Raw genomic sequence first — 27,603 nt, 5'->3', positions numbered from 1 at the left:
GATAAGAATGTGTCACAACCACACAGGAAAGTAAGCAGAATCCAAAATGAGAGTTAGTCCATTTCCACTCAGGGGTACTGACCTCAATTCATTGATACTGCAAACAAACTACACAAAACTATACTACAGCAAAAAAAAAAAAACTATAGAAACTAAGCACAACAAATTCAGTGACTTTTGAAATTCGAATCCTATTTCTTGACATTTCTTGGCACAAAAATCAAACCACAGGCTGGTTGTCAGCTTTCAATCCATGAGCATAAGTTTCACACCACAGCAAGTTGTTAGACAAACTTTTACCAGAGCAGCAGCACCCATTGACGGCAGGTCTAATTTGGAGGAACGGTATGACCGGCTTTCGTCACTCAGTCTGGAGCTCTGAGAGATGAGGAACAGAGGAAGGACCATAATACGAACCCATGTTTAGTTATCACACCAAACTAGCCAGAAAAACTGTTATCTGCTTCAACCGAAAGGATTTTTTATGTGTACAAGTTCGGCCAATTGTTTCCAGTCAGATATATATGCACTACTCTTCAGCCTGTAACACAGGCTACTGTAGTTGCTTGCAACCTTCAAAGATAGAATCATTCCACACTCTAAAAGGAAAACAAGCAGAGACTGACCCTGCTGGAAAGAACACTGTACCCATCATCATAGCCGTTCTTCTGTTTGGAAGAAAAAAGGAGTGAGAGGAATGCTCTGATGGAATCTTGTTTCTGTTTGCGATAAGCTCAGATACATACGTCTCTGTCTTTGTGTTTGTGTTTCTTCTTTTTCTTTGACTTCTTGTGAGAGTGAGTGGATGAGGCCTTGTTGGAGAGGAAGACAGAGAGGAGGGAGGGCTGGATGTTGGTTCTGTTACATGAAGTGGCCAAAGAAACTGCATGCTCTTCACATGAAGCTTGAAAAAGATCACACTTTCAGGTGTTGATAGGTGCGGCTTAGGATCATTTTTGCTACACAAACTCACAGATGCATGCAAGGGATCATCTTGTTAGTTTATCAAATGGAACACTGTGTCACATTATACACAATCGATCCACTTTTATTTTACACAAGTGGTGAGACAGGTGGACAATGGATGTCTCCTTGAGAATGACGGTGGAATGATCCTCCTACAACTGACTAAAGCTCCTAACATGTTGACTGACTGACTCTTTCATTCACATTCACAGATGATGTGGCGCAAAGTGCTTTTCAAATATAGAGAAGCCAAAAGAGGCAGGAAGCAAGCAAAACACCAGTGGGTTCCCAACATCTCTTCAAGTCCTGCAAAAACGAGCGCATGTTGCTCTCGACTGCTGAACTTTCAGAGCATGAAAAACTGCTTCTAAAACAAGGAGAAGTATCAAGCAAGGAGGACATGAAAGACAGAGAAAATGATTAAGGACCTGTTAAAGAAACAGGAAGTGCTGTCTGCTTTTGGTGGTGCTAGTAAATATCATATTGAAGTCAATGAGAGATCATTTAAACTTCACTCATAAAAGTGATGACAATTGCAACACTGAAGACATTCGTAACCGCCTAAAAAAGTTCCAGTGGCTTCTAACTCAGGATCAAATATCAAAAATAAGAGACTTTGTCACTGTTATGGTTATTACCAGCAAACCACTACTTATAAAAGCCAACAAATTCAGACGCATTACTCAACACACAACATGCTGTGAAGTTAATTCACACAACAAATGCATTCGGCGTCACTCTCACCCCTCCATAGAGAGAGTCAAGATCCGACTGTCAACAGAGACACACCGAGAACACCTTTTTCAAAATGATTTTCATCACACCAGTGTCAGACAAGCGCATGGCATAAACCAACCACGTGAAAAGGGGGAAAAAAAAGTCGACGCCGTTTGATACTGACCCTGACGCTTCCTCGGCTCCCTACGGACATCCGCTCATCTTCATCGGAGAGCTGTGTGAGAGACAGGCAGTTAGGACGGAAATCTGAAGGTTACATCATCAGCGAAGGTGGACAGCAGGGCTGCGGGCGTCCTGGAGGAACTGAATCATGAGTACAAGTTTTAATAAAATACATAATCCTCTTATATATATATTGCAGCAGACGAGACATGACTGATTAAAAAAATGACAACACTACAAAACCTCAATTTTGATCGCTATTTTTGGGATTCAGTCGAATTTAAGCTCTGTGTTGTGATGCTATTGAGTTGTCCACTGGGGCTATGAAAAATGGTCCCTGAACAGCAAGCAGTCATATGACCTGCTCAACCACTGACAAGGTGCTATGTCACTAGGTGTGACTCCAACTACAGGAAAATACTGCAATAAACAAGGGGCTAACTGGCTTAAAATCCCTCCCACCTTGCTTGCATCTGACAATAATTGAATTCTTCCGACTGTTTGGAAGTAAACAACATCAATATTTACAGTATTTGAGAGAAGCAAAATGCAGACTATAGAGTCTAAAGATGTGTTATGAATGAAGCTACTAACGTGATAATTGTTAGCTGTTGCAACATCTAGTTGACGCTGAAGTCACAAACATCCTTTTTAAAAATGTTTTCATACAGTTATTAAAAATAGATCAAGTAAAACATGCATTGAACCTCAAACAATGATTGAATGAAAATTTTTTTCAAACCATGAAGTGAATTAAAGAGGCAAGAAGGAGATATGGCAGATGAAGAATGAACAGAGGGAGGACTACGAACCGTGTGCATCTGTGAGGGGCGTGAGTATCGCTCACTGTCCTCCTGGATGGATAGGAAGGGGAAGGAGGATGACAATGAGAGAGGAGATGAAGATCAGCAGAGATCATGGAGACAGACGATGGGTGAAGCAGAAGTTTCACGGGAAAGAGCCGAGCATAATCTTGTCCTCAACAGATGTCTTCAAAAACCTCTGCGGAACTATTCGTGCTGCAGTTCGAACAACAGGTATTGACCAGATGTCACCACCGAATCCCAGTACCCGTATGAATCTCCGTCCAACTCACGGTGTCTCATCAAAATAAACATTTGATTTCTGCGCTCAAAATGAGGCTTTCATCTTGTCATTGAAGTACTTTAAAACACCAACTTCTCACTTTAATAGGCAATGGCTTTAATCCTCTTTTCAACATAAACTTCAACCTGTTCAGAGATTAACCAAAACTGATAAAATGTAGATTTTTTTGTTTCATGATATTACAGCTATCTCAAGACAAGATTTGTGTTAACAAATTTTAAACTGGAGGAGACATTTTAAACCCTTAAGAATGATAGTGTGTGCAGAGCATCGGATCAGATACTTATAGACAGGACGAAGATCCATCTGACAGACTGATCGGTCACTGGTGCCTCTGGGGCATTGGTGAATAAAAAGAGTGCAACACACACATGCCATGGTCATAACTGGAAATTTAGCATTCTGTGTTACTACAAAAGATAAGTAATGTTCATGCGATTTTCACTCAATAGCTCCAAACACGTCCAAGTGTTAGGAAGGGTCAAAGTCTGTGATACTGGTGAGATTGGACCTCTTATATAATTCTGCTGCAGGGCAAAATGTCATGCAGTTGTGCACCAGCAGGGCAGATGGTCACACTGGCCGTGTGCCAAGTTGGCAAACAGTTCCTCCGTATAAGTGGATTATCATTAATAGAGCAGCTTTAATTCAGCAAAATCCCACATATAGTAAAGGTTTACAGGGAATTAACTGATATTCTTAAAGGCGCTGCAGCAGAATCTCACAAACCGAGCCAAACCCGAACATGCGATTATTGTCACTATACCATCCATTGCTCAATATCTCCCCATTTGCCGTCCGATCTGTCGTCTACTTTGGTGTTCAAGCCGTAGTACTTCTAATGAGAGAGGGGAAATAGAAGCTCAGGGGGAAACACAAGCACATGATTCCAAAAATGAAGTCATGTGCCACATGGAGAGAATGAAAAAGAAAGATGAAGCCTACCTTCTGCACCTGAAAGATCTGTAGAGCCGAGAGGCAGAGGAAGAGAGCGAAGAAAGGAAAACAGATTAGAATTAACAGTCGAACAAACAGATTACAAGATGAATACTCACACAGAGGAGGCTGATAACAAGTCAAGAAAACTCTTGACATCGACAAGTGAGCACAAATATAAACCATAGAGTTAACACACAAGGAAACTGGAAAGGAACGGGGACAGTGCACACCTCCGCCAAACCACTGAATTCCAGTCACACATTTTTTTAACCCATCATTATGACATTACATAGTTCACCGATAAAATATGCGCAGTGCAAGTAGCTCAACTGAATGTAAGCAACAAGCTGAGCTTCAACAACATGCGAAAGAAGAGCCCGTGCAGCAGGGAATAAATGAGAAAACCTCATTAACGTCAACACAAGAGTCACCTTAAAACACTGCAACAATACACAAAAAAACCTGAACTGATTCAAACCTTTGCTGCGTGATGATCGCAAACAATCCACAAAAAAAACAGAAAACAACTCAGGAAACAATGACAAAATAATGAAATAGGAAGAAACACAAGAAATGCCAACAAATTACCATAACAACCGAAAAGGCTTTTGTCACTGTGGATTAGAAAAACTGCTTTTAAAAACAGCTTAATACTGAAAATCCACCACCACATTTACATGTCACAACAAGAAAAAAAATAAAAAATAAATATATATATATATATATATATATCACAAAAGTGAAAGTATGAAAAACCCAAAAGCAAAAAAAAACAAGAACACAACAAATGTGGTGGGTTGATCAACTGTCCCACAAATTACTGCCGATAAACTACAGGTACACAGATTACAATGATACACTTTTTTTTTTGGCCGATACCAATTACTGATTTTTTCCCAACAGGCCGATTCCGATTTTTTCAGATGTTTTTTCTTCTTTTCTCCTCAACATCACACAAAAACGTCACACCAAATTAATTAACCATTAACATGATGATAAAGTATATAGAAAGAAAAAGAAAGAAAGAAAGAAAAATAGATGAAACCAATCTTGTGCTTGCTAGACCTCTGACTCTGAGGTGACAGACAAGAGGGTTCACGCTGTCCATTCCGCTGTTGAACAAATGTGTCCGGAGAGGTGACACAAGACAGGGGGAACTCAAGCAAGCAAACATACGTGGCACTCCATCGAGTCAGCAAGTTCATTTTTAATTAGGTAGTTGTTAAACACCAAACATCTCTAGTGATACTTCATTCATAAAAACTGCCAGGTGATTACTTGAATTGTTCATCAATTGTGACAAATACAACATAGCAATCCATCATCTGCTCGAGTTGCATACAACAGACCCAGTTGAGGTGGAGTTTGGTACAGCTGTAAGGATACCGCCAGATGGCTAACTTTCTTAGGTGCATCTACAGGCAGCTGGGAGGAGAGGAGGACCAAGTCTCACAGTAAGGCTTCACTGAATCATTCAAAAGTTGGCCTGCAACACTTTTTGCCTTTGTGGGTTCTTTCAAGGAGCTCATCCAAAAACTGCCAGCAGACACACCCACACTCTCTTCCCAAAGCATCAGTCTAAGACTTAAATCCAGATTTACTGCTGCTCTCTCTTGTGTGTTTGCCCAAAACATGGATTTGCCATTTTATCTACTGCAGACAGCTCATTTTCACTCCACACTCTTGGTTTCAAAACCATGACGCCGAAAACTGGAGAAGCCAGGAAAAACACATTTCACCTGGCAGACTCTGGTATTCACAAGTGCTTTCCGGACCAACTCACTGGTTCCTTCTCTTTCACAACAGAAGTGCATAAGTCATCAGACACAAACCAGAAAAGAATTTGTGAAACTACAGAACATCAGTGATGACTGCCAGTTTAGGACGGAGAGATGATTGTGACACTTATCCGAGACGTCAGAGGAGAGTGTTGTTTATCGTGTATAATAATGTATATTTTTGCCGGCTTTGTTACCTATAGATCAGTACAATGAAAGAGCCGACTGATGAACGTGGCTGAGGGGCAGGACCCTTTCAAATTAGAGATAAAATAAAGAGCCTACAAAACAGTGCAACAAGTACTCCAATGTCTTTTCCTAACATACATTTGGTATATGCATCAACAACACATCACAAAACCCTCCTATCTATAACACACTGAATAAACGTGGTCAAAGACAAACAAGCCAACAGACATACAAACAAACAAAATCAAGGCTAGGCAACAGACATAAACACACACCAACACATTTACACAAATAAGTAAGAGGAAAAATGAACAACCAGAAGAGGAAGTAAATCAAGACCAGACTAAAACCCCAAACTATTTTCACATCTATGGCGGTCATGAAAACACCTGAACATAGTAAGGAAAATGAATGGAAGGACAAGACCTCTGCCTACTGAAACTTTTTTGACTATGATTGTAAAGTAAACATAATAAATAGATGAACGATCATCATAGCTGCTCTTTCACTCTGATTCCATGTCTGGACGAGCAATTAGCGAGCTAGCCAGGTCGCGTCATAAACCCATTCATCCAAACCAGTTACACAATCCCCCGAGGAAATCTTCAACTTACCATGCTCCATCTCTTAGCTGGGGGGGTTGCAGGGCGCCTGGTGAGAGTGGCCCGCAGCCCCCTCCCTGGCAACTGGTGCCCAGCCGTGGTGCTGTTGTCAGGACAGCAGGTTGGACGGCATTCTTCACAAGTGAGCAGGTAAGACCATGGAAGCGCTTGTCAATCACGATCGGAGAAATAAAACCAATATTCCAGCTTAACTCCAGAGTTCGGTGGCAAGGAAGATGCAAAATCGGAGGCTACAAAGAGGTACCACTCCCGCGGAGCACATGTCTCATGTCAACATCTGCGACTACGATGGAGTCTGGACAGAGCAGTCAACCTGCTAAGCCACTTTGAAACCCGGTTAAGGGATTTAAAAGACCCACACACACACAAACACACACACATACACACTGGCTGGCCTCAGCTTAACAATGAGACATAATCCACTGTGTGTGACCGTGGTTGGTTGGAGGAAGAAAAAAAACAGTGTAGACCTGTGGGAAAGTCACTTGCTGGACTTTAATGTTCATCAATAGTTCATTAAAGTCACAACACTCTGAGGTGCCCAAATTCCAAATCAGATCATCAAACATTTTGTTACACAGATTCCTTAATCTTAAGGAAGTGTGAGCAGGAACATGAACATTTCAACAGGTTATCTGTCTACTACATACCGCAAATGTGTCCCAACTCCCAATTAAATCCGAGCTGTCTGAAGGGAAACTTGATTTGATTTCAATTTAGAGTTGGTCAACAGAACAACTATTAAGTAGGTATGACAAGTGTGTGTTTCTTTGTAACTTTGGAAACAAAAATGTGATCAAGAACTGAAAAAACACTGTCTCAAGTCATGTAGACGGGGCCAAACTTGCTGCTATAACCAACTGGGAATTGGGACCTTAAGAAGACTGAGGAATGAAGTCAGAGTTGTGACTAGACAAGGTCCTAATTGTGAACAAAGGCACTAATGTGTACCGAGAAAGGTCTCATTGCTCAGCAACGCTATGAATTAAATGTGTTAGAAACAGAACAACCAATGAGCTAATACTTCCGGAAATACATACAGAAACTCCTGATTCAACACTCAACACTGAACTGGGACCTCGGTCTCCATTACAGATAAGCAGCAAGACAGACCTCGGCCTCAAGCAATATTTGGACCGACTGTTCTGGGACTGATATATCTACACAACAAGTTGACGTACAAGATCTCATGAATGTCTGTGGTGCCTGTCCATCTTTAACCGGTGCTGCTCAGGAGGACTGCAGGTGATGAACTCTTCACTCTACTGACCCTTGACCCACAAGATCAGAGTCTGAGCTTAACAGCGATCACAGATTCAAAACAAACACAACCCAGACTGTCACCCTCCCTTTAAAAACACCTGAGAGGTTTTCGGAATCCACAAACTGAGCACAACTAGAACTAAAAAATTCAAATCCACAAAACTGTTATACTGCTTTGCTTTTTTAGGAACAGCAGTGGTGAAGCATTTAGAAATAGAATGGGTATCAGCCTGCAAATATTCCACATCTAATCCAATCAGCTTAAACCTCTGTGTCATAGAGCAAAGAGCTTTGGCAGTGCAGCCTAAACTTCAGTTCCACTAAAGCAGCAAGTGGCAACCTCATCATCAAAAAAGTCCGACACCGGTGAGCTATGACACCAAAGTCAGCTTATGACGGAGCCAAGTTGGAACTTCAGCAACTCCACAATACCATCCACAAACAAATAGTACAAGTACACAAAAGGTGATAAAAAAATCTGAAGTGACTGCAAAAACTTTAGTGAATCAGGAAAATCCATCAGACTTTAGATTGGGATCCGGGACCTTCAGGAACTCAATTCTACTGAATTGATAAGAGGAATCAGTGTGTCAGGGATCTTAGTGTATCAAGGAACTAGACATAAAAGCATAAAAGATGAAGAAATACAGTAAAGCTCCAAGACCAGTAATAGTGCATAGATGTTTAGGTAGTCCTTGATACTGGCCCAGGTACGCTGCCAAACAGACCTGTAGTTGCTGTCACTATTAGGTGTCGTCAAAAAATTAATATTACCAAGTCGAGTGAATCCAATTTTACCAGTGAATCCACTGAACACCAGTTAAAAGTGATCGCAAGAAGAGAAGCATTACCTCTTTCTGTTGCCTTTCCAGCTCCTTCATGCGGATCTCTCGGGCCTCTGCCCTTGCTGCCCTCTTGGCTGCGAGCCTGGCCTCGGCCTGAGGGGGAAATAAAGAATAAATAAACAAAACAGCAGTTGTGCGGGTTTAAAACTGTGACACATCCTAATAACAGACAGTTCAGTTCCTTGACATGGGAAATGACGTGTGACACACAGCTGAGATATAAATATAGGACTGTGGGAATCAACTTTTGTGGATTTTATTTTTTTAGACTTCAATGTGTGCACTAAATATGAGCATGTATTTTTGTGTTTGTATTTGAAGGCTTTGCCTTTGCCACACTCAGCATTCACAGTCAAGCCTTCTCCTTAAAAGGATCCTTCAGAGCACTAAGTGTGTGTGTGTGAGTGTGTGTGTGCACATGTGTGTGTAAGCATTTCCTTCCTCTAACTTGTGGTGGACACTGCACCCTCCCCCCCAATTGCGCTAATGTTTCCCTTCAGTCACTATGACCACATCAGAAGCAGGAAGTAGAGAGACACGCCTGCTGAATCAAACTGCAGGCCTGTAAACAAATGACCGTTATTGCTAACAACCATCTCACCCAGATGTCTGCTACCATCTCCAGTCAGAGTGACTTTATTCCCACACGTGCATATTTTATTTGTGGCCACAGTGAATTTGGTGAGCCAGTTATCTCTACCATCTTATCCTGAGCAACAGCACATGTTTTGACTTTTCAACTTTGTTTTATGTTTGTTCGTTGAGAAATACTTTTGGAGGGAGTCAGTTATTTTTATTGCTCTGTCGACACAACATGTTGCTACCCAATGCCCTCATCTTAGCACCTCCAACCACACAGTCTGATCTTTATTGTCATGTCATGACAGACTTCAGGTCGAGCCAAAACAAATCAACAAACTCAAAGCTGCAGAAATGTGTCATTATCGCCAATATCTTCATGTCAACTTCGCTCTGCCCACTTGGTTGTTGAATAAGCCTAAGCCTACCTTGATCCATTGTTTCCCAAAATGGGCATGTTGATATGATGGGAAGGTGAATAACTAGAGCATGATACAGAGGGGGAGGGGGGGCACACCAAGAGCTTGGTGATAGTTAACAGCACCACCACACAGAAACCAGGAAGAAAAGCTGTTTTTCCAAGTCAAGTTGAGGAAAAAAAATGACTCAGAGTACAATCATGCAAAACACTTTCATGGACCGATTGTTATATTAACTTGAAATCAGAGTAGCAAATGCTGATTAAAATATGACTCAGGTTGAGCGGAGTCATGAACGTCTCAAGTAAGTATGAGTTTTCACATAACATGTGACAGATATTTACAGCAGCTGTTTAATATCTGCTCAGTGTCAGTTTTAACTGAATACATTTGCAAAATGTTGAATTTCACTGATTGAATACTGAATATAAAAGAAATACTAGCTATAAGAATGAAAAGCATAAAGGGTCCCCAAAGCCTGTTAAAAAAAGCCAAGTCCTGAATCATGTTTTTCATACTTCTGTTTGCCAGGAGCGGCAGCAGAGAACACAAATTCAGAACAGATTCAGAACAGCAGGCAAGTTAACACATCAGTCGATAATGCTCTTTTGCCCCTGCAGTGACTTGTGAGGAAAATTAGTTTTCTTCCTCCACCACCACTATAACCTATGACAGCAAAACCAATCGCTGTTAATAAAAATTGATTATTATGATCACTGTTCTCCTATCTTACAGTATATTATTAAGACAAGCAATGAGTTCGAAAAATGATCTTACACGACTCCAAATGTTTCAAAATAATAAATAAATAAATACAGTTTTTTCCTTGTTGTCTTTTTCCTCAATTGAAATTTCTTGCCCATATATTTGTGCATACTTATGCATCCCAAAAAAATCTTCCCATTACAGAAATATTGCTGATATTTTGAATTAGTCTTTTTGAAATGTTATGTTACATCTTTTCATACATATGATGAAAGTACTGCACGTTGCAGCACTTTTTGGCATAATTTGTTATGTTTTAAAGTTTTAAAGCTTTCATTGGTTTCTTTTTTTTGCCAGTATATTTGAAAATGTTCATGTCCTTAATACAATCACATACAGGGGTTGACAAAATAATGGAAACACCTTAAGGCTAAAAAAGCTTTAAGGTGTTTACATTATTTTGTCCAACCCCTGTACTTAACAATAATAGATTTGTTTTACAATTGTCTTCTCCTGAAATATATCTCCATTTATGGAATATAGGAGTACAAAGACACATCATCATCATAATACTATTAAAAACATTTACTAATAGAAATGCACAGTTTTCTACGTAGTGTCGCTAAAGTTCACCCATGTGATTTGTCAATATTGTCTATAAGTGCTTGAGTGTGATAAGAGTAAGAGTGTGATAAGAGTAACTCCTTCTCTTCATATTGAGCCAATAGTGGCAGCAGCTAGTCGGGTTGGATGTTTCCTTCAATTGTGAATTGAACAAGAGATAAAGTCATAGTGTGACTGTATTTACGACACTAGTCAACACGGTTCACAATAGCTGCAACACTTGATTTATTATACATTTCAGCCTTTTTTTTACCGTGAATGGCAACTGCAGATGTGAAAATAGGAATTGTACATACAAACAAATTTAATTACAGTGTGATCCTCACACATGTATCAGATAAAAAACATTGCATATAAATATGGAAACATATCTATCTATCTATCTATCTATCTATCTATCTATCTATCTATCTATCTATCTATCTATCTATATATATATATATATATATATATATATATATATATATATATATATATATATATATATATATATATATATATATGCTGATTATATATACGCCACATTTCTGAATAATAATAATAATAATAATAATAATAATAATAATGCAGAGTGAGTAGTGGAACATGAATAGTGAACAAAGTAAGTTGTACTCGATGTAAAGAGAAACCTATCCCCAAGTACATAGGAGAAATGGGCCGAGATAATGACCTGCACATCATTTCTTCCTCTATTTATAATGACCTACATCCAGATGCTCTAGTTCATGCCATTTTTACCCTCTGTGATGTCACAAGCCCATCGGCAGCTTACAGCAGAAAAATGTATGTTTTTGTGTGGGCACCTATATATAATGTCAGGGATATCTTACCATCATGGTGGTAAAAATAATATGACATCTTCAGTGATTTTATTTTTTAAATCTTAGTTTGTAGTGACAGGTAACAATCAGTCAAAGGCACTCTTCCTTCTGGCTTATTGGCATACAAAGTAAAAATAACAATTATGAGTATTATTATTGTGTTGTAGCCATGTGCAGTTATGAGTGAAAGCAACATTCCCTTGGGTTATTAGAGGCCAAAGATATTTCAGGAAATATTGCGCACGAGAATTGAGATTGGCTATCTTATCTCCGAAGGTTGGAAAACTTTAGTTGGACCTTTGTCAACATGATGTGACAGAAACCAGGTCTAGGAATGTCATCATCTCTCCGGTGGGCCCGATTCCCACACTCACTACTTACTGACAATGTTTTTTTATTTTTATTTTATTGTGAAGGACAAAGCAAGCTCACAGAAATAACTGCTCTCTTGGCTAGACAAAGGTTTGACTCATCTGAAAATGAAGTGGAGACTGTTTCCAGGCGCAGTTATTGCTCAAGCGCCAGAAAAAAGGCATCAAATGGTTGAATGCTGCATTTCAAGACAAAATCGACTCAATAATGTAGTTATTCATGAGGACTTAAGTGAAAGGAAATGAGAAAATACAAGTCAATTTTGGCCCGGACAAGGGAGAACAGATCTCAACCCACAAGAAAACAATAGACAAGTATCATATTGTTTTTGTATGTATTCATGCAAAAACTCATTACAAGAGCTGCTGTAGAGAATCTGAATTTTCTGAATGTGGCTATGCAGCAGGCAGGGACGGGCCTTCTGCGATTCACTATCAAAACAAGTAGCAGATCGACTTGGGGTCATGTGACTGCAAGCGTTTAACGTTGTTGTTTACTAATGTCTAATCGGTAATCATGCATCAAAGATTTGAGGTAAACCGGTAACATTATTTATTTGACTATTACCAGGTGCAGTCGACTTAACCAAACCTTTGTTGAACCACAAAACCATATGTAATTAATATAAAAATAATAATAATACATTTAAAAAAGACAGCTTCACATTTTTAAGTAAGCATTTGTACGAGCATAACATGACTTGCAGACATCACAAGGTCAGTTTGCTTCCTCAAGGTCTTTCTACAGGCAGCCATAGATAGTGTTTCCACAGCACTGACTTCACTGTGATTTTACGGGTAGCAGACTTTAAAGGCTTTTAACAGTTTCAAGTTTACAGTAGTAGCTTTGCAGGACTGTTGTAAAGGAACGAGCAGACACCTTAACAAACACATCCTCCTGCTGCCCAGAAGCTTCTCAGCTCTCCCGTTCTGCTCTGTCCTGACCCAGCACCAGACAAATCCAGCTCCTGGCCGGAGCACTTAAAGCCCTGTGATCTTCAAATATTGATTGATTATTTTTCTGATTTAGAATGCAACAACAAAACAATTGACTCCTCAATTCAATTTGTTAGTAAGAATAAAAAATAAAAATACATATTTCTTTCAATTTCAAATCCAGAGGTCTCAAAGGGCGTGTTTTGTTGTGCCATTTTCATCAGTTGTGCCATTTTCGTCAGTTTTATTGATTCCATTATACACAAATGAAATCCAACCTCTGCTTCGGTTTTGATACAGTAAATCATTTTGTGTTTAATTTGATGACTCGGACAAGTAGAAAAGTACATTTAAACAGTAGCGCTTCTTTGAAAAAAATAAATAGGCTGTTCATATTCATACTTTTTTAAGTAGAAAGTGGAGGATATTAATTGCAATAGTTACAACTTCAGATGTCTTGCCAGCAAACTGAATGTGTTTATACTGAATTTGGAAAAAGAATTTCGTCAGAAGAAGGCTTATCCTCCAAGCTCAACATGACGGTCACTCGTTATTAGTTTGTAACTGAAGATGGACTGCTGCTGCTCTCCACATGTTTCTAATAGTGAGAGGCTCAGTTTTGTGATGCTGTAAGAGGAACATGCACCAGGAAAATTCAGCTTCAGCTTGAGGCGGTTTGTGTTGCGACCACGCATCACAAGGGCAAGTAAATAATACTATTGAGGAAGTTAGATCATCTAGCTTGCAGGTACAACACAGAAAAAGTTTCGCTTGCAAAGATGATTCAAACAACAGTATTTAACTGGAGGGGATGTATTTTCTGAAGAAGCTGACCAAAACAGTTTGGCAAAGACAACTTAATTTCCTGATACACTTCAAGGCCTAGTTAACGTTGCATTTCCGTGCTCAGGATTCTATTTATTTATTCGGTTTTATTACTGGGACATCAAACTTCACATGGATAGTCCAAGCCAAAGAATGTGGATCAAACAACAAAGGAATCTCAACAGAATGCAATGTATAACAAGGAACTGTTTTGACTGTTGCAGGCTAATATTAGTAAAAAGGAAAAAAATGTCAAATTGCACCATGCAGCAGTTTTGTTTTTCTCTCAACACTTTCCCATGTTTCACTGAATTTCCATTTGACAGTTCTTTAAATCACAATTAGGATTTGATATACTGTACAGAACCTGAGGTAGAAATAGTTTTGCAGGAGGACAACCTGAATCTTCAAAGTGATTGATCTCCAAACCACTATTTTAGAGCAGAAGGCCACATTCCACAGCCGGACCAACACACAGGTTTTACGATCCACTGTAAAGAGATAATGGTCCTATGTGAACGACCCCAGCGGCAGTTAAGGAGCGTCTCCCACGTACAGTTACTTTTATGAGAAGCCAAACACAACCCAAAAATAACAAACTGCTCCCTCATGATCATATGGAGGCATTGAATTTAAACATTAAATTCACAGCAATCTGGTTTGATCATGTCGCCAATCTGTGTAGCTGATGAAGCATCAATGTTCAGTATAGTCAAGTCTCATCTGCAACACAAGCTAGGAACGTAAAACAGGAAATCCTTTGATGCTGACTCAGTAATTTTAAGTGCTCAATGTTTTTTTTAAAATCATGGAATGCAAATGCTACACTATATGTGTAGGTGACATGATGACAAAATCAATTCAAATGAACAGGTCAGCCATGAAGAGCGAATAGCCCCCGACACTCACAGAGATGTTGGTTGGCAGCTGTGAATGGTCAGCCCTATTTAGAGGAACCTTGAGGAAATACACCCCTCTGTGACGTATCTGTCATGAAAACAGTCTGTAAGAGGCCTTTGTCCTGCAGCATGCCACCGAGAAGATGTGGAAGAGATGAATTTGAGAATTTCCGACACTGCTCGTCATAAAGTGCCCAGGTTTGACCTCCCTGGTTGACCTTTCTTCCCCATTTAACTTCTCAAAAACACACTGCTGGTGTGCAAACAGGAAAGGGGGTGTGATAACAATCTGCATTAGCAGTGCGTGTAATGATGTCATCGAGAGGAAGCAGACACACACAGACTTCACTTCCTTCTAAGGAGACGTGAGTCAGCCAGTGAGTTGCACACATACATACACACTCTCTCTCTCCATGGGCAAATAAATGTGAATTTAAGCACTTTGTGGTTGAAAGGGTGTTCACAGGAAACACCGGTCCACACCAGTCAGACGCCGCGTGCCAAGGTTTCATTTCAGAACACCATCAGAACATTTCTGAGAAGTGCGACTGGCTTCATCCTCACACATCGCTTCATCGTCATTATCATGTCGATTTCCCATGACAATGCAAAAGCCGTCTGAACTGAAGATCAACTTCGCCATGACGGCGGGATTTCTGGCCAGACGTGTAAGAATGAAAAGGGGGATTGCGCGGTGGGCTTGTTCTTCTGCGCCAGACTAATCCTCATAAAGCTCTCTTCAACGCCTCACTGAGCTTTTGAGAAGCAACACACAACCTGTCAGTTTAATCTAGAGTGTAAACAGTTTCCTCAGAGCAACAGAACATCAGCAGCTTCCTGAAGATGAAGGCAGACAATCGAGGTGTTGACAACACTAATCCAGTGATGGATCTTAAATCAAGAGGTTCGGTCTCTACGTCATGCCAATCAGATGTAAGATTATGACCAGCTGGCTAATATAGCGGGAGTTTGCTACAAAAAAAAATCCATGCTTTGTAGTTTTCAAGCTCAGTGTGCAGTGATTTGAGGGTTCATACACCTGTAGTTATTTTAAATGACTTCTCCACAACTCTTCTTGACCAATGCGACAATAACAGGCCAAGTTATGTGTGAAGCAACTCAAGACTCGGAAAAAGTACCGTATACCTCATATCTGGTCTGACATTTTACAATCGCAATTTCAATACATAAATCTTAAAAAGAATCTCCTCAAATTTAGAGCTGAAAATCCAAATACTTGTCCCAACACATGATAGTACCAGGGATTTACGTGAAAAAAGCCTCAGCGCTAGATTTAAAATATTGCCTCAAGTTGCCATCCTGACTCCATAACTTAAAATCTGTTTTTCCACATCATTTTAAAAAGCAAAATAAATTCCAACTACAGGCTATAAATGGGTGAACAGTGAAATTGTATTTAGCTATTGAGTCTGCTACATGATGATGTCGGCAAATGTGTACATGAACAAAGTTTCTGAACTATTGAAAACCAAATTTCTACTTGAGAAAACTAAACAAGGATTTAGAAATTGCACAGTTAAAGCATATTTTAGAGTATTTCTACCAGCAGACAGTGGAGCCAAATAGGCTGCAATCAGCCATTATTAAACTTTGAATTTGTGATAATTATTTTATTTATTTAATTTTTAAAGCCTATGTGGATTTCCCATTTTTTCCTGTTGAATCATGAAACAGACACTGCATAACAGAAGCTGTTTATATTAGGAAACAATCAAACACAAAACTAAACACATATGGGTCTCCGCCGTGGATATTCTACAAAAATAAATAATTAATCAAGGTACGTTATTTGGGGAATTTGATGAATCAGTAACAGCCGTTTGCCTTTGTTGGTTAAAAAGTGACCGATTAAAGGGTGGGCGATGGAAACATTGAAGCTACCAGGGCGAACAGGGCAGCAGATTTCACCATACAGAGTCAACAATACTTCCTCACCAGCAGCTAAGATAAATAATTCTATGTTCTAGGGGTATATACCCCTAGAACACGTGTCAAAATCCAATCTTGCTCATATAGTATTTCTATGTGGCCTGTGGGATGGCTGGCCCAAAATATTACTCATGTCAAATGACTAACAAGTAAACAGATAAAATTGATGAAGAAAGACAGGTCAATGCATGTGCTTCAATTACAGTGCATTTTGTGTTACATACGTTCGGTCTAAGCAGACAAACAACGACAAACAAATGGACAATCATGTGAGTTTGAGCCACGTTTAAAGGCAAACTCATCTCACCATCCGAATCCAATTTCTTGTTAGGATATTCTGTCACTAAGGGATCGCATCTAACACCCAGACCTTCAGGTTTTCTATATTCCCTCCACTCTGCCACAGCACATCAATAAGGGAAGAATGAAGCGAGACCTTCATTGTGTTATATATCAGCGTGATAGCTAAACACCTGTAAAAATGTAGAATCATAAGAGAACTCAGCAACTACAATCCCAAGGCGGCTCCATTATTCTCTCCGTAGTTGGTAAAACAATGGCTGTATTCTAAAAGATTAAGTGTGACCTCCAGCTGAAGGTCACTCTCACAGCTGTAGGTAGTGTTTGGATTAAAAGTGATTCCACAGTGGAAAGGCAACAATTCCTTTGAGAGGAGATCAACCAGTACCAACATTCTTTCCTTGTGTGGGGTCCAAAATTGGAACTGAAACAGCTGAATAAGACGCGCTTGACCCAAGATTATTTTGATTTTGACTGAATTTTTTTTACATGCAAAAATTAAAATGAAAAACTAGTCATTTATTGAATGACACGAAGAGATAAAAGGCGGCAACATGGTGGTCTGTGACAGGTATGCTAGTAAATACAACAATCCTTCAGTTAGTGTAAACATGTGAAGGACTTCAGACAAAAAACTCTAAAAATAAACATGGCTTAAAGAAAAGTAGCTGCAGAACTATGTCAGACCTAGGCAAAATGTGGCCTGGGGGAAGATGCAGCCCTCATGAGGGCAGAGTAAAAATATTCTTGTACCTCACCTGTATTGTTTCCATTCATGGTTCAACTCTAAATATGACAATATATAATAATGTTTAATGTGCTGTTTTGAAAATGTTTTGTTCTCTAATGATTTACAGTATGTGTCAATATTACGTATACAAAAACACTTTTGTTCAATCAATATAACTTTGACTTATTTTGACTTTTGTTTCTCGTCATATCATGGCTTTTTTTCATCCTCACTTCTTTCTTTTGACTAGACATCTCCTCACAACAGTCACAGTATGTAACATGGGCCGATCCACGAAAACACAGCCAGGTGGTCATAATGGTATGGCTCTATGAGTAGATGTGAGATTACAAATGACTTATAAGAGGATGAATGATGTAGAAAGTAAAGGTTTGGTTGCTAGCATTTTCATTACTAACCTAACCTGGTGAACTACAACCATTTATTATTTATAAAGGATTAACTTTTTTTTGTCACTGTGGCAACTTGATGCTGTAAATAAAGCCACAATATTTAACCTCACAGATTAAAAATAAAGCTAGCTTTATGATATCGAAAATGAATATGACCTGAAACGGCCCAACCCCTCTTTCACCCAAGTGCTGCCTGGCTAGTGGGGCAAGTTGGTGAGCTCCCATATCCCACCACCCCCTCCTCCAGAGACCCTCTCTCAGTGAGCGCAGCAACAGCTGATCTTTCAGGACGATCTATTTTTAAAGCTCTTTTGCAGAACAGGCCAACTCATCAGGGCTGACATACCATCCTGTCAGGAGAGTGCCAGCAAGGGACTTGACCCTTCTGCCGCTTAAAGGCACAGACTTTCTCCACGCTGCGCAGATGTCTCCCTATAACTGGCCACAATTACTGTGTTTAGACTTGATGGTTTTAAGGCCAGCGGTGCAGTTGTGACGTCTGCTCTGCCGCTGGAAACTGGTGACAGGAATGTGTAGATCAACGAGTGCAGGGTAGCAGGCAGGAGACCATAGTTTTCAGCTGCTTTCGGTTCTGCTGATAAATGATGACTGATCTCTCGCAGGCGGGTCGAATGCAAATTTACTCAAACATCCGGGTTGTATTGCCCCACAGCAAACTCCCAACTGAAGAAACTGCCACAACGATTGTATGCGTTTGTGCAGCAAGAGACAACACAACCATTTTGTCATTTTTGTTGCCACAAAAGCAGAGACAAAACTGTCTGAGTAATGTCACTGTTGTGACTGTAAGTAGGAACACGACAGCTAGCAAGGAGGAGGCATTTTGAGGCAGCAATATCAGACTGTGCACTGCGATACTGAGAAGCTCATTTTACAGAAGAGGTTCAGAGTCAATGTGTTGGATCAAATGAGGTTCTCCCCAGTTCTTTAGCAGCATAAGTGCCTTCTAACACAGGGATTTCACCCCCTATGGTGGGTGTTTTCAGCTTGCTTCGTCAACATGTCCGCGCTCCCTCACCGTTAGGCGAACAGGAATCTGAATTTTAGGGTAGGCTGGAAAGGACTGCACACCCCCAACACTGGGAAAAATCCTGGAGTGAACCCTGGCACTGATCCTATGCCGTGACCATCCTGGAGTGTTTATAACTTTTTTTGATAAAAGTAAGCAAGTAAACTTTCAGATTAAAGTTTAAAGATTTAGTGAGGACACACATCTACCCCCCAAAAAACAATAAATAAATAAATAATAAGGCGACACAATGCATCAGAGAGGAAAGTTCACTGAATTTGAGACAATAATATTTTTGTTTTTAATCAAAAATTCAAAAAAATGCATTCAAGTGTTATTTGTTATCAGCTTGTTCCGGTGTTTCCACTTTGTTTCAATACGTTTATTCACTGCAGATTTCATTGTTCTTCTGATGGCCTGACGGCTCTCATGTAAGTTGAGGCGGTGCGCTTCACTTGTAGCACATGTAGCGGTAACCTTGAGAAGAAGAGGAGATCTGTAAATTTGGTTCCCTCCACCAAAGCGTTAACACCTCTCAGCATAAAAAAAATGTGTACAAAATAACTGAATGTCAAACGTGTTCTAAAAAACTGTTAAAACAGTTCCCTTTCACTGCAAAGAGCTGCCAATCATGGAACGGAACACAGCCAATCGGGAAGCGATCCGACAGAGAAACAAGGAAGCAAAATAAGGTGTTTTGAGATTAAATTGATGGCAATAAAAACACTTTTTTTTTAAATTAAGTCCCTTAATAAGTCCGGGCGGAGCACTTTAGTACTGGATGGAGCAAACACAATCCTGTAATTTAGTTATGATACAACAAAAAAACAATGGATAAAACCACCATCACCCAATGCACTTTCACGTTGTGACTTATGTTATTCGTCTCCATCTTCTTTAACCACGTGTGAGCTTGCAAACTTTCTAGCTAGGAGGAGGTGATTCTCGATCGGCGGTGAGGCAGAATCTTCATGCGTGTGCCGTCAACAATCAATGGAAAACGTTTGTGTTGGATCTGACGGATATAAAAAATGCTTAGAATATGTGTGCCCCTCTTTAGCTTGCATGATGAACCAAAGGATCTAAACCTGGACTACGTTAAGGTGTTGACTTTAGTCACCAGTCTGATATAATTCATGCTAAATGGTAACATACATGCTCAACTGAGCTATGAAATGGAACATCCAGTCAGCACAGAGAAATTCTAATGTCTCTGCTGTAGTCGGACCGAACTGCTTACATTCATTTTAGCAGTCTGGTCCTCACAAAAGCAACAGTTTGATTTTCTGTCGTTTTGTCCTGTTGATGAGGTGGACACACGATTAGCAAGTTTCTGTCACACGAAGTAAACGCAGTAAAGTAGGAAAATAGACTTGGAATTCCTTAAGTCGACTGGATTGTTGGGTGCTAGTTTGAGTGGCCACGTCCCCACCTTCTGTGTACCAGAGAATTCACAATCCTATTCTACTTTATGCCCATTGAAGACACCCAGAACTTTTAAACCAAGTAGCATCAACTTCACTATTACCAAGTTCTAATTCAGTGGTTAAACAATGATCAATTCTTCAAAGTTTATTTACATCTGGTCGCTGCAATAACAGGAACGGGATAATAAAGGACTTGATCAGCACCAAACACAATTGAACTGTGATATTAAGGGATTGTGAATCAGGAAGTGAACCTGTCTCAACTTGAACAACCTGGTTGAATCACAGAATGTCACAGCAGGTTCTCACACGAAACTGAGCTAAATGTTTTCTGCTTACATGACCTAAATATGTGCTTCTTTTCAGAAGTGGCAACACTTTGTGGTAACAGTGGGTTTCATTTCAGTCAAACCTAGTGCTGCATCCAGGTGATTTACAGAAGACTTATGGTTGACTTATGTGTCTCGAACTTACAGTCACAAGCAAAAGAATTTAGGTTACAAAGTACTATACTTAAATGTGTTGTTGGATATGTAGTTGACAAAATATCCATAAAAAATGTTTTTTGATCCTCATGGAGTGAATGGAAAGTTCATATTGTTTCATCAATTCCAACTGAACAGTTTTAATTTCACCACCATAACATTATTTTGACAAAAATATTTGATACTGGCCTTCTCCACAGTAAAAATTCCAAAAAACACTTTGATTTTGTCCTGTCCTGTCTTCACCTAGTAGCGTTAAACCAGACTCTAATTCGATTGGAGGGAAGTTTAGGGATCTCTGTCACCTCAATTCAACTCAGTTGCTCAATAACTGTGAGGAAATACAAACACTATCCTGATAATGTGAATACCAACAGTCATTAAATGTAATGAGACATGAAGATGTCAGTTGAATCTTATTATATCTGATGAACAGGTTTTTCAGACTCAAATACAAAACTGCTGATGATCATAGTTATACAGTTTTAAGGCGATCACAGTTGTTTACTTTATATACATTTGATTAACCAAACAAACTAGTAAAGGACATTGACTTCAATATATTCATATATGATTTACTCCTATGCAACTGCGTAGTTCATTAGAAATGTGGGCATAAATGTGGGAGAATAGTTGAACTATGTGTACCAGGAATCCTGTATTTCTACTTCTTTATGGAGGTAGACTTTTGTTTCAACTGTAAATTAATACCTACTACAATATACTACACAGCTATCCCATTCAGGACTTAAAATAAAATAGGCATAGGATTAACACAGACAAACAACAGCCAGGTATAAGGTTTAAGAGCCAGATATTTCCGAGACTTTTCTACAACTTACAAAGCGTTATCACTTTCGCAAGGCCTGGAATGAAATGTGGATTTCTACACTCCAGTGGTTTCCCAAGTCAGACTCAAGAGTCCTTTACAGTCATTTTATTTCAGGAAAATTGAGTTAAAAATAGCAACAAGACGGACATGTGTCACTGGGTCATATGTTGCGACTATTTTGAGGATACAATGTGGGTCTACGGGGGGTACGAGGTGAGGCCGTCCGGACTTTGTTAACCCGCTTCAGATGAGCGAACTCACCTCTCTCGCGATGAGATTTAAAGCATCGTCCTCCGCCGTAGACCTCTCCTTGTTGGTGGTTCGTTTCCTCCCGGCCCCCTGAGTCCCCATTTCTCAGTCGCCCAGTTCGTGTCTCACATCAGCGGGTAATCCACACTGTGCCCAGCAGCGCTCATGTGTCGTCAAAGTGACCGGTTCTGGTCCAGCATCCGTTCGAGCTTCTTCCTGTGTTTGTGCGACGACCGCAGTTCAAAACCGCACGTGCGTCTCCGTTGCGTTTACGGGCAAATTTCAGACTCTGGAAGAATCGAGGTTTCCGGGCAAATTCCCTCACAAAACTAAAATATTCCACAAAATTGATGAATGAACAATGTTTGGCTTCGGAGGTGAAAACAACGTGAGGCTTCTCTCCGCTGTGCTGTACATGAATGAAACGGCCACCTGACGGATTCTCTGCAACAGACTGTCAAACTTCAAAGTCTGTACTCGATCGTGCTGCCTTCAAATCCCGTCGGAAGTTATGCTTCCAATAAAAGGTATGACACATTAAAGAAGACAGAATACTACTCACGGAAATAATAATAATGATAACAATAAAAGAAAAGTCGACATTTTGCTCTTCACTTTTATAATATTTGTACCGTAACATATATATTGAAAAAATATTTCGAGGTGATACAAACTAATACGGATACACTCGTAGTGATGATATATCGTAGTGTTAAATTCAAAGGCGAAATAAATACAAGCCACATAAAACATTCCAACACAAATAATCCCAGCACATAGCAATATTTTTTTTTTCTGAATTCGGTGTGCAATAAGTTTTCCATACAACCCTTGAATGCAGCATGATCATCCTGGCCAGGTTCGGGTTTCATGAACAGACACAGACAGAAAACACCGCTGGACTCGTTTACACGCAACTATTTTTAATGATGATGAACGGGGTGATCTATAAAGGGACATGGAATTATCCTGGCGTTATTTGTGCATCATCATTAGTTTTCATGTCACATGTGAGTTGAGGCTTAAACCGTGTAATTAAATGAATACAGATGTCTTGTTTACGTCGCTATTTTTGACCCACACTTACTTTCTTATCCCCTTTAACATCAAATCGTATACATTCCAGGATATAAACAGCAGAATGGAGCTGGAGCTCAAAAGGTGGAAGCGGGATGTTGCTATCTAGCGGTTGTTTAGGAAACTGCACTGTAACTAGAGAACAGGACCATTGCCTTCTACATCTTATTTCTTATTGATTCTGTTAACTCTGTGATTAAATATAATATTTAGATAACATTTCCCCGCGACAATGAATAGTAAATCTTTATTGTCATTTGAAAGAGACAAGTGTCGTAAAACAAGACAGAAAACAAATAAATGGAGCTGAGATTTCAATCTTACACTTTTTACATATTATTCACTAGTGTGTTCAATATCCAATATTTTAGATGTCATTGTGTAAGTACAGTAAAATTAAATATGCTTTAATCATTAGAGTTGAAAGGACAGATGTGACAATAAAGCAATTAATTAAGCGTCTCAACTAATAATAATAATATAATTCTGATTTGTTTATTGGGATTTGAAGTTGACTTATTTCATTAAATCTGTTTTGAAACAAAAAAAACAACAAACAAACAAACAAAAAACACCAATTACAAATCACGAGCTAACAGAGCTAACGGCTAACAGGACGTCTCACTTCAAAACTTTTACACTCGTAAACGATCAAAAGTCTGCGACGTTGTTTCAAAGTTGGCTAAAAAGAAACTGCAGAAGCACAATTGCGTTTTGGTCGAGGGTTGCCTTTGGTGGTTTGCCTCAGGATTTTTTTTCAGTGAATGAGGTGAGCCATGGAGAAAAAAAAAGTTGAAAAACATTATTATTGTGTTTGGAGGATGATGTCTAAACCAAGCCATTCTATTTTTAGGATTGGCCTTTATCCACTAGGTGGCAGTAGATGATAATCGCTGATCATTTCTCACCACTTTACAAGGGTGGTTTTGGCGCCGAACAATTCCCAAAGCTCCCATCACCTTCCCTCTCACAAATATGTTCTTTTCTTTGTTTTTATGGGACTCCAAGGGATTCAATTGTCGTGCGTCCTCCACATAAACAAGTCTCCCCTCCAGACGACTGATTGAAAACATCTGTCAGGTCAGAGCAGACAGTTCTTTAAAATGACTTTTTATGGCTCGGATTGAAACCCAAACTGCTGTAAGAGAAATAATCTTGACTCCGGAATCCATCTGCTGAGACGAAAGAAACAATCATACTGGGGCAACATATGGGAGCCGACCAAAGAGTCCTGTTGTGGGAGTAAATCAAAAACACGTCTGTGCAAATCGAATTATTTAAAAGAAACACTTGGGAATGTTAAAGCTCTGCTGAGACCATGCTGGAGTTTATGAGTTATAACTTAGTCTCTTAAGCGCCTTTGACAGATGGAACATCTTGCTTTTATGAATACACGCCATGGAGTCTCATTTGGACATCAAAGTACCTCAAACCAAATCTCCCATGCGATTGTGAAACAGCAGCCATTCACACGATGTAAAGATTTGGCATCTAATGTAATTCTAAATGGATGCCACCAACAACATGCAGTCATAATAGCTCATGATCTTCATGAAGCAGTCTTCTTGTGAGGGCCCAGTGGGTGGAGCAGCGGCGGCAAGAAGGAAACATAGTCACATCTGAACAAAGGAACTCTTGGAAGCACTAGCAGCTGTCAATTAAGTATTAGAATAATGAAAGATTTGTGTGCAAACTTTGACTGAAAATGCGCTTTATTTCTTTTACAGGTGAAAGCGGAAGCAACATGCAGAGCGGGTCTTGGAGATCACCACCAGGGGACGCACTGACAAGACTTGCAAAAAATGTTGTCATTCCAGAGGCACATTCTACACCAGCGGCTGGTCTCTTGTTAGCCCAGAAAAGACCCAGACAGAGGTTCTGCTTCACAAATCTCCGTCCAAACTGGCCCAAAAGTCACGATGCCACGGTTGGAGTACCAGGACAGGTTGATGTGTGAATCTGAAACAAGATGTTTTCGGGAGTGAAATCATGTAAGAGTCAAGACAATGGTGCATGTTCCATACTACTGATGGGTTGGTGAGGCTTCATGAAACAGTGTCTTTATTTTCAGAGGTCAGTAGGTGGCGCTCATGGTTTAAAAATGAAGAGAGGTTTAATTGAAATCGTAGTATAAAGTCAATGATTTTAGAGCAGAGAGTGCCATCTAGTGGGCTCTGAAAATGAGGACACTGTTTCATGAAGCCTCACTGAGGTCGCACAAATCCAACCACCTCTAGTCAAATGAAACTGCTTCACAACGCAAACTTGACCCCCGCATTGACTGCTTTTCACGACCATCAACTTGAACTCAACATCGCCATGACGACACAGAGGACCGTCCAGACTCTCATTCTGGCTCCACCATAACAACAAACACAAGTCAGACTTTTGTGACTACAACTGTCTACGTAGCACAAGAGTTGCAATGGTGAGAGCCCTGGTGAAGAGCTCCATCTCCCACAATAGACTTTGAGTCGCTCTTCTGTGCATAGTTGTCTTTTTTTTTTTCAGTTACAATTCTGTTTTCTCACCAATATACCAAAAACATAATTTGAAAAACATAATAGATCAAATGAATTCCTGTGAACATAATAACAAAAAGAAAAACTGTTTAAAAAAATAATTCCAACATACCTGATCAATGCAGCTGCAACTGTCATATATTCGCTCCATTAAATTCCAGGTCTGTGTTGCAGCTTCACTGAAACTGGGTTTGCAGTGTACCTTCGCATAGAACATGGTGCATAGGTTTCCTCTGGGCACTCCGGTTTCCTCCCACAGTCACGAAACATGACTTGGACAGACTGGTTTTAGCCGAAACAGGCCCCGGACCGGTAACTTGTCTGGGATAAACCATGGAATGGCTGAGTAGAACATCTGTATCGATATTATTTAACTGGTGTAGAAAAGCATTCACATGACCTCAGCCAGGGAAAACCAAACTGAAAATGTGTACAGCCACAAGAGGAAGCTGGGGTTTCTGGGGAAAAAGGTAGAGATGAACTGGCGAGGCGTCTTGAAACACTGACCAAAGCCCACTAGATGGCACTCTTTACTCTAACATCTTTGGCTAGAAACAACTATTTCAATGAAGTGTCACAAATTTTCAGACAGAGCGCCACCTACTGAGCCTTGTGTGTTTCATGAAGTTTCATCAGCCCATCACTAGACAAAGGTGCATGAACCATCTGAAGGGACTCAAATTCAACCCGTTCCTTGCGAAGCAAACTCATTCAGCCGACATGTGCATCTTTATTCTACTGTTCAGGAAACAAACACACAAGCATGGTCTTCCTCCAGAGGACTTCAGTGGAGAGACAACGTAAAAAATATACATCAACAATCTTAATATGTGATATAAAAGATAAATGCTCAGCTACTGTTACAATTCTAAGTTTTGTTAGTACGACACACTTAAATACAGCAAACATTTCTCGCAAAAATTGACAATTCATGGGACAGCGACAGTGAGGTAAATGAATAAATTAATACTGTTGTTTATGGAATGATTTTCCGAGGAATGAAGTGAGAGCATTTAGTAAAATATGAAAATAGAGATTGACTAAAATAAGATTAAAGGCTAAGATTATTTATGAACCTAGATTTCGTTACCGCAGCTCTTATTTATAAATGATTAACACAAAATATATTTTTAAAACTCAACTGACATCTGTATCTGATACATATAACTCAAAAATAATATCAGCCGATGTAAAGTAAAAATGAGATATAAAATGTTTTTGAGTAAAAGTTTAATAGACCTAAAATATATGTATATAAAAGTCAAGAGTAAAAAGATGAATCACTGAACTAAATCCATATTGCTAAAATGTGATTTAATTCTGTTTTTAATAAAGTGGGATGACTTTCAAAAATCCTTTCAATCTTCTTTTGGCAAAACTGTAATTAAATTCATTCATATAAATAAACATCAAAACGTATTGTGTGGAATAAAGTCATCATTCAAATATACATGTTTTTTAAAATATTGTGTTCTCATTTATTTCCCTGTTATACAGTTTCCAGAATTTTTTTTATACTGGAAGCAAAGTAGAAGACCTGAAGAAGATAGTATAGAAGCAAAAGCAGTTCAAGCTAACAAATCAGATCTTTTGATATACTCAGATATATATATTTATTTATTTCTTATTGTGTCAGGCAGGTGATTTAAATGGTAAAACTGTTGTTGGCTGCTTCCTTGCTGTCCTGCTTGCTGTTATATCTTCGCAAGACAGAACAACCTCTGTGTCCAACTCTTCTCTGTCGTTTCTCTATCGTCTGTCATTCTCGACTCTCAGTAGTTTTCTGCAACAGGAGAAGA

The 27,603-nt window shown here is 39.5% G+C and overlaps 1 protein-coding gene across 25 annotated transcripts in view; it reads right to left on the bottom strand.

Annotated features, from left to right (window-relative positions):
• The window catches only part of lrrfip1a (leucine rich repeat (in FLII) interacting protein 1a), a 36,542-nt gene extending 13,432 nt beyond the window's left edge, over positions 1-23,110 (bottom strand). For 2 of the 25 annotated variants that reach the window (XM_053876435.1, XM_053876439.1), the window contains exons 1-6: positions 22,218-23,108; positions 8,617-8,703; positions 3,919-3,936; positions 3,740-3,811; positions 2,679-2,720; positions 1,868-1,918 (exon numbers count right to left, since the gene is read on the bottom strand). In XM_053876435.1, coding sequence (XP_053732410.1) covers positions 1,868-1,918; positions 2,679-2,720; positions 3,740-3,811; positions 3,919-3,936; positions 8,617-8,703; positions 22,218-22,307 — 360 coding nt within the window. In that variant the 5' untranslated portion in view covers positions 22,308-23,108. Of the gene's footprint in view, positions 1-300; positions 1,826-1,867; positions 1,919-2,678; positions 2,721-3,739; positions 3,812-3,918; positions 3,937-6,493; positions 8,159-8,616; positions 8,704-22,217 lie in introns of those variants that run through there. The other 23 variants (XM_053876434.1, XM_053876437.1, XM_053876432.1 and 20 more) reach the window with 20 other exon arrangements.
• Positions 23,111-27,603: the final 4,493 nt, after the last annotated feature.

This window comes from Synchiropus splendidus, chromosome 10, assembly GCF_027744825.2.
Source record: "Synchiropus splendidus isolate RoL2022-P1 chromosome 10, RoL_Sspl_1.0, whole genome shotgun sequence".
Taxonomy (NCBI): Eukaryota; Metazoa; Chordata; class Actinopteri; order Syngnathiformes; family Callionymidae; genus Synchiropus; species Synchiropus splendidus.
The sequence above is the reverse complement of the archived record's forward strand: the minus strand, read 5'-3'. Positions and strand labels throughout refer to the sequence as shown.